An 8,666-nucleotide genomic window follows, 5' to 3' on the forward strand; every position below is an offset into this window, starting at 1 on the left:
AGACAATAATTAAAACATTTGTTTGAGTTTGGGATAATCTTTGCAAAACTTCAATATTCTAAACAATTTTACACTGGAAACAACAGAAGTGAATTAACAGTATGTATGCACTTTGTGGAATATATTTAATACTGTGTTCCAACACCCTGGAGTTTGCTTTGGTGAATAACATGAGGGAAGAGATCATTTGCTCATTGTCAAAGTGAAAGTCAGCAACTCTATGCTTCAGCAATGCATGAAAGACACCATATACTCTTGGAAAATGAAAAGCATAGCAGGATTGTTTTCATGTAGCATAAACTCCAGAAATAAGTTTTTTATAAGGTGGGAGAACTTGGATAGGAGTATCAAGTAGTAAGGAATTTTCAGTCCCATTACTTCAATGGCACTCTATCCTTCATACTTTATGTACACAAAATACTCATTGGTCAGGTCATCTCAATTCACAGTCCAATGGATAGGGCAGGGACAAGGAAGTGTTCCTAAATGTTTCTAAATGGAATTGAAGTTGGCAGTAGAAAAACTATAAGGTAAGTGAGGCTACACAGGGAAATAAGAAATGCATATCCTCTGAAAAGGAAAATTTTTCTGACTGGCCTTTTGGATGCAGAAGAATTAGAGGCTGGTGACAGTAAAGAAGATCAGGAGATCAAAAAAAGACAGAGGCCTGAGGCAGCCAGGAGAGTGGAGGCCTTCATCAGATGGCCATTGCTTAAGAGGAAAAGATATTTTTAATATGTCAAGAAACACAGCTCTGTAACTTTTCAATATTTTGTTTGCAAATACACCCCTATTTGTTATAGAATGGAGATTTTTGTATATAGTTTTGTCAAACTTCATCTAATTATAGTATTAAATTTACAGTTATGTGTAGGGCTAAAGCATGCATTTTGGTTTGAGATTCAACTATATTTCGCAGGTTAGATTGCCAGCAGTTTTTTTAACTGCAAATATTATAAGACTATATAAAACGCAGAAAGACAACAGTTTTTCAATTAAGATACCTGGATTAGAGCTCTTTTTATGGGCGCAGATCAGTGCCATCATTGTACAAAGGGACACCTCCTGTTTGTTTTTAATAGACTCAAATTCCCGGATAGCCTCCTGAACATGACCTAAAGAATACAAGAAGAGATAAAAGGGACACAATTATTTAAAACAAAACAAAAACACAAAACAAACAACATGCTTCCCTGAAAGTGTTTTACCTGCCTCTGTTATGATTAACACTGTCCAGTATTTTCACTATTAGGGCTATCAAGCGATTAAAAAATATTAAATCGCACTGTTAAACAACAATAGAATACAATTTAAATATTTTTGGATTTTTATTACATTTTCAGATATATTGATTTTAATTACAACACAGAATACAAAGCGTACAGTGCTCAGGATAGATAAAAATCAATTATTTTTAAAAAAATTAAAATGCTTTAAGGAAGATACATTATATTGTATGAAACAATATATTCATATAATGTTTGAGAAAAGTTTTATAAATGAGTTCCAATAGTACATGGATTAGGGACCCAGTTTTATGGGGTTTCAGGGGCTTCTGTATAGATTATTTAGGTTAATCTTTCTATCTATCCAATGGGACTCAGTGCTCAGTCTAGAAGATACCATCAGAGATGCTTAATTTTGCATTTCTCAAACTGTGGATGTGTCTCTCCAGAGATAATATGCTTGTGTTAACAGCAAAAATGTTTTTAAACAAATAAAATAAAATATAGAGGTGAAAAATAGTTAAATAAAACAATTTAAATGTCTGTCTGGTGATGTTCTCCTCCTAATACAGCATAGCAAGAAAATCCTCCAAATATTAATGATTAACCTGTTGAATTGGAGATAGATATTTATGAAGTCATTGGGAGGTGAACTGCTTCAATTACCTTTGGTAAACAAAATAACCAAACAATCATTCATTTCTTGATATAGCTGTAAAACTAATCTGAAAAGTTTTCAAAATAAATCACTTGAAAAATACATAGTGTGTATCTTCTAAAAATGAAACCTACATCTATCTCTGAGTTGTGAAGAATATGTATTAAGGTTACAACAACCAACAAGAATGCACTTTTATTAAATTGAGTCTTCCTGACTAGTGATTTAAATCAAATCCACCCTGACAGTGCTCACTTTATATTTATTTTTATTACGAATATTTGCATTGTAAATAAACAAAAGAAATAGTATTTTTCAATTCACCTAAAACAAGTACTGCAGGGCAATCTCTGTCATGAAAGTTGACCTTACAAATGTAGAATTATGTATAAAAAACCCTGCAATCAAAGATCAAATAATGTAGAACTTTTAGACCTACAAGTCCACTCAATCCCACTTCTTGTTCAGCCAATCGCTCAGACAAACAAGTATATTTACATTTGCAGAATGCTGCCTACTTCTTGTTTACAATGTCATCTGAAAGTGACAACAGGTGTTTGCATGGCACTGTTGTAGCTGGCGTTGCAAGATATTTACATGCCAGATGCGCTAAAGGTTCATATGTCCCCTCAGTGTTCCTCTTAGCGATTGGCTGAACAAGAAATAGGACTGAGTGGACTTGTCCAATCTAAAGTTTTACATTGTTTTGGCTTTGACTGCAGTTATGTAACAAAAAATCCTACATTTGTAAGTTACTATTTCTTTTGTCATTTTTAAATGCAAATATTTGTAATAAAAATAATATAAAGGGAACACTGTACACATTGTATTCTGTGTTGTAATTGAAATAGATATATTTGAAAATGTAGAAAGATATCCAAAAATATTTAATACATTTCAATTGGTATTCTATTGTTTAAAAGCACGATACATTTTTTAAATCATGAATAATTTTTCTGAGTTAATCCCATGAGTTAACTGCAATTAATCGACAGCCCTATTATTGATATAATTATCTGAAAAATAATTGAAGAAATTGTTTTTTCAATTTGTTTAGTCTGCGTACAGCTAACCTCTCTATTCACAATCATTCTCACTTGTTTGTGTAAGGGCTTGTCTACACTTAAAATGCACACCTATGTGACAGGAATCAGGGGGTAGCCGTGTTAGTCTGTATCTACAAAAACAACAAGGAGTCTGGTGGCACCTTAAAGACTAACAGATTTATTTGGGCATAAGCTTTCGTGGGTAAAAACCTCACTTCTTCAGATGCATAGAGTGAAAGCATAGGTACTCCACCTCCCCAAGAGGCAGTAGCTAGGTTGACAGGAGAATTCTCTATACTGTCTACATTGGAGGTTAGGTTGGTTTAACTGCATCACTCAGGGTTGTGAATTTTTCACACCCCCAACCGATGTGGTTATACTGACTAATATCCTAGTGTACTCCAGGCATACATCTGCCATACAGTAATAGGAGAAAGAAAAGCATATTAATACTGAGAGAACCTGGAAGTGGTCTTGTTTTATTTCTACCAGGCACCAAAGGTGAAAACCACCCCCTATTTCAGGGGAAGGCAAACTACAGCCCACGGACTGGATCCGGCCAGTCAGGGCTTTCAATCCAGCCCGTGGGATTGCCAGCCCCGTGGAGGAGGGGGGGGAGGACACAGTGGGAGGCAGAGGGCTCCTGGAGGAGGGGGAGGAGGACACAGTGGGAGGCAGAGGGCTCCTTGCACTGCCTTTGCCCGCAGGCACTGCCCCCCCCAGCTCCCATTGGCCAGGAACAAGGAACCGCGGCCAATGAGAGCTTCGGGGTTGGTACCCACGGGCGAGGGCAGTGCACAGCAGAGCCGCCTGTCCAACCCTACCTCCAGGAGCCACTGCCGGACAAGCTGGCCAGTTCCGGGAGCGGCGCGGGGTCAGGGCAGGCAGGAAGCCTGCCTTAGCCCTGCTGCCACCTTAGAGCCACTTGAGGTAAGCAGTATTGGGCCGGAGCCCGTATCCCAAACCCCTCCTGCACTCCAACCCCCTGCCCTGAGCCCCCTCCCACACTGCACCCCCTGCACCCCAACCGCTTGCCCAGAGCCCTTCCTGCACACCGCACCCCACTCCCCCACTCCCTCCTGCACCCCAACCTCCTGCCCCAGTCCTACATTCATGGTCCTGTATACAATTTCCCCACCCAGATGTGGCTCTCGGGCCAAAAAGTTGGCCCACCCCTGTTTTATTCATTTTATATTGCGCTTTTTACTGCACTTTGGGCACTGGTTCCCCCTTCCAGGCATTTTCTATATCTGCAACAGGAAGAGGAACACACTTTTTTTTTTTTGTATTTTTAAATAGGAAAATGTTATTGTAAAAAGACAGACTGGCCTGAGTTCAGGGACAGGTGGAGTGCTTCCAACTTTTTATTTTTTTTAAAGTTCCATTTTCCAAAACCTACTTAATAAATAGATCTAGTAACAGTAAGTCTAAACAAAGCCCCATAATACAAAACTTAAAGTACATAAAAATTACTCCAGTTGATCACAATTTGGACTGATTAGCTAAATAAAAAAAAACAAGCTCCAACAAGAAAGCTTTAAAACAAGTTATTTCTGTGTATCTGTTTCACCTCCCACCCTTTGTTGGTCTTATCTATTTAGCTTATGCACTCTTGGGAGCAATGACTATCTGTTACATTGGCAGCACACGGAAACCACCCTGATTTCAACCAGGGCCTCCAGGAGCTTCTAAAATTCAAGTCATTAATAATAACTCTTTTAAAAAAAAATAAATATTGTTGTAAAACCGCAGGAACTGGTGTCAGGTGTCGGGGAAGGGTCAGTGAAGTGAAGTGGCCTGGATTTGAAGCTGATGGTTTCCCATTCAACGTTTAACAAAGATCCAGCTACAAGCAGTCAGTCACCTTCCATCATCATGCCATAGGCGCGGTAGAACAGGAACACGGGGTCGTTGCCAAACTTCTTGAGCGCCTCATTAGCAGCCACCTGGACGTGCCGGAAGTACCCTTCCTGGCAGTAGTAGCTGATCAGCGCCTGAAAGGGAAGCGTTATTGTGACACCCCAGCGACCGGTCCGGCGCTGAGCGGAGCGCGACCACCGCCTTCAGCCACTGCCCGCGGCCTCCCTGCGCCCCGACAGGCTCCCACCTGCCCCCGCCTACACCAAACGCTGCAGCCGCAACCGTGCCGGCTCCGTATCACCTCTGCGCCTCCCCGGCGGCGCACAGCTGAGCCCCTCCCGCCCAGCAGCGCTTACCCGCCCCAGCCCACCCTCCGAGGAAGGCCCCGGCCCGGGCGGCGGGAGGGAGATAGGCGGCCGCCGCCGTCTCGGGCGAGCAGGGGGGACTGAAGCGGCCGAGCGCGCAAGAGGCGGCGGCACCAAGGCCACTATTACCGACCCGCTGCGTCAAGGACTCCATGGCCACCGGCCGCAACTCGCAGCTACCACAGCAGTAACCTAAGCGACGCTGAACAGCGTTTGGGGCATGGGGCGGTTGTTTCGCAACGAGGAGGGGCGGAGCCATAGGGGAAAAGCCGCCCCCATTGGATAGTTGAAGAGGGGCGGAGTCAGGAAAATGGCGTGCGTTGATTGGACAGTTGCGCTGGGACGAGAGGCGGAGCAGGAGACAGGCGGGTGCTTGTCCCGAGGAGGGGGACAAGCCGGGGATCGGCTGGCGGGGCCTGTGAAACTCCCGGAAGGGGCGTGAGGGGGACAGTGGGCAGGCAGGGACAGCCCCAGGCAGCGCCCAGGGATCCGGTGGACAGAGGGAACTCGGCCGGGAGACAAGTGCGCAACATTGAGCCCCAGGGCCCTGGTGCCAATGTAAGCGGGGGAATGGTCCGGCTATTGTGAGGAACTTTCCTGGCTTCTGCACTACCCCGGTGAAGTGGGCTGGCAAAAGGATCTGAGTCCTCGCTCCCACTCCCTTTACCCAGAGGCCTCCCTGCCCTTGAGGACTCCCCTTCCACTCTCCTGTCTGGCAGGGTCCTCGTAAACCCCGACAAGGCTGGGCCCAGGATTCCTGGGGGGCTCGACCCCCCCAACCCTGCTGTGGTCACCCAGGACAGGGGCTAGGGTGTCCCACTCCGGGGTACTCTCTCTGCACTGGGCACCTCCCTGACCCACTGATCATTTCATACAATTTAAAGCAAATACAAGTTGTTTAATTAACAATTAATTTAAAAAAAAATAAGGAAAAATGGGAAAGGTTAAAGGAAAACACATCACCCTGCTCTGTGGCAGGGAACATCACAACCAGTGTCTCTGGAACGTCAGGGCAGTTCACCGTCTGTTCCTTGTAGGTCCCAAGCTCCTTCTCAGGCCCGGGCTGTCCTGCAGAGACGCTGCGGGTTGGACACTTGCTCTGGCGGTGGCCACACGCTCTCAGGCTCTAGGTGGCAGGACCCTTTTTTCCAACATCGCCCCTGCCCGATCGGGGTTACGATCCCCTCCAAGTCTGGCCTGCAGAGCCTCTTGGCTGAGGCGTCTCCCTGCACTGGGCCCACTGCCCAGGGTCCCCCTCACTCTCCCCAGCTGCTCACCACACCCAGCTCCAGACAGCTCCAGCCCTAGCCCCAGCTCCAGCTCCACTCGGCCTCAGCATGGCTGCTGCTGCTGCTCTGCCTTCAGCTCCCTGGGCTGCTTCTCTGGCCTCTCTAGCTCTGGTTGCTACAGCTCTGCTCCCAGGACATGTCTGCTCTGCAGGCTACTTCTGTGACTCTGCTCCCAGATCTGACCTGCTTCCTGGCTGCTTGTCTGGCACCTCTGGCTCCGGTTGCTGCAGCTCTGCTCCCAGGGCAGGTCTGCTCTCTCTGGGCTGTGCTCTGGCTTTGGGGCTGCAGCGCTGCTTCCAGCAGTTTAGCTCGGGCCCCTGCTCTCTCCTTAGCTCGGCCCCACTCTGTCTGACCCAGGCAATTCCAGTTCACAAGGAGGATGGGACCCCCCGGCCTCCTGACTCTCTGATTAGCCTGCCCGCTCTGTCAATCAGGCTGATCTGGAGCATTGGCCTCTCCCCATTGTTCCTGGGGACTGTCAGTCTCAGGCTCCTGATTTGCCATCTACCCTTCCCCTTTTAGTGCTGGGAGCTAGCCAACCAAAACACCCCCACTGAATGTTAGTAAGGGGCAACAGTCCCCTTACACCAAGGCTTGGCAGTGGGAAGAGATTCAAGTAGGGTTTGGTGAACAAGGGGCACGAGCCAGGCATGTTGATTTGTCCTGTTGGGTGTTCGGGGGGGAAGGGAGGGCCGTAGGGCGATAGCGGGTCCCTGTTTGTCAATGAGCTGGAGGGTGGAAGTTGATTTCCAGCTGCAGGGTATTACAGAAAAAAGAACAGGAATACTTGTGGCACCTTAGAGACTAACAAATTTATTTGGGCATAATTTATTTGTTAGTCTCTAAGGTGCCACAAGTACTCCTGTTCTTTTTGCAGATACAGACTAACACGGCTACTACTCTGGAAGGTATTACATTACAGAATGATCAGAGAGTTTCTTAAGCAGGACAGATTCATTTATACCAAGTAGTGCTAAAATACCAAATACCAGCCCATAGGTGGTTTTGCTTCAGAGGACTGACTATCTAATTAGAAGTGTAGCCTTAGGTTAACCATTTGAAGTAATACAGGTGAATTAGGTAGTTCTTTCTGGAATAAAGACTTTTGGAAAAGGACTGTTTCAGCAAAACAAAACAAAAATCTGCACTACCACTTTTCTGCAGCTGGTAACCTCTGATTTTTCCATTCCGCTATCAGATAAATGCAACCGTATGTTACTAGCTTGGGACTCACTTCTAAATTTCTTCTCATCTTGGATATATTTGCAGTATTGTCTATGACCAAGCTGCGTACTAGACATTTGAATTTTTTCCCACAGTTTCTTATAGCTTTTACTGCTACTTCTTGTAAATATTCTGCTGTGTGTGCATTTCCTGATGTATCAATTGTTTCTGTAAGGAAGACACCCCCTTCTTCTGTTGCCACACAAGCACATACAACATGATCATTGTGGACATTGCTCCACCCATCAAGGCTCAGGTTAACAATTTCACCCTCTAGACCTTTTGCACACTGCTCAATTTCTCTTTCAGACACTTTATTCAGCAATTTGCCTGCGACATGTGCTCTGTTGGGTGGACTGTATCCAGGTCTTAATGACTGAACCATGTTAATGAAGTGTTGGTTCTCAATCATACAGAAAGGAAAGTTTGTTGCATAAACAAACTGAGCAATTTTTTCAACAATTACCTTTTTCTGTAATCTGCTGGTTCTTATCACAAACTTATCTATGGTTGTTTCTGGATGATGGAGGGTTTTTTTCTTTTTGCTACACATGATATACTGTGGCTGTGTGACATATATGATGTGACTGAAACACTATCATTGGCAGATAACTCTGAAACTATAGAAAATGATGGTGATCTTGAAGGTGGATAGTCTTCAGAATCCTGTATGTTGAAGATGGATTCTCCTAAACAAAATAAGTCAATGCAGTTATTTAATTATTGTTACCATACTGCTCATTTAGTATTACTCATTGCATTCACTGACACTCAGTACTACTTTTAAAGGTGAAATTGTAAAAGGAAGATCTGCCTATTTTAGCTCTTTATTTTTTATTCCAACTGCATCTAAAATGATAATACCATAGAGTAACAACTATATTCTTTGCTCAAACATGAGAATTCAAGAATAGTCCAGAAGGAAGACACGCCGTCCTTAAGAAAGAAGTATGAAATCAAAAAGTTAACCACCCTGAAGATCCTGCATGTTCAGACAT

The 8,666-nt window shown here is 44.6% G+C and overlaps 1 protein-coding gene across 1 annotated transcript in view; it reads right to left on the reverse strand.

The window, feature by feature from the left end:
* The window catches only part of TTC21B (tetratricopeptide repeat domain 21B), a 105,823-nt gene extending 100,461 nt beyond the window's left edge, over positions 1-5,362 (reverse strand). Inside the window, exons 1-3 of the mRNA XM_034785703.1 lie at positions 5,289-5,362; positions 4,795-4,924; positions 1,005-1,115 (exon numbers count right to left, since the gene is read on the reverse strand). Coding sequence (XP_034641594.1) covers positions 1,005-1,115; positions 4,795-4,924; positions 5,289-5,309 — 262 coding nt within the window. The 5' untranslated portion in view covers positions 5,310-5,362. The remainder of the gene's footprint in view (positions 1-1,004; positions 1,116-4,794; positions 4,925-5,288) is intronic.
* Positions 5,363-8,666: the final 3,304 nt, after the last annotated feature.

This window comes from Trachemys scripta, chromosome 11, assembly GCF_013100865.1.
Source record: "Trachemys scripta elegans isolate TJP31775 chromosome 11, CAS_Tse_1.0, whole genome shotgun sequence".
NCBI classification, from domain to species: Eukaryota; Metazoa; Chordata; order Testudines; family Emydidae; genus Trachemys; species Trachemys scripta.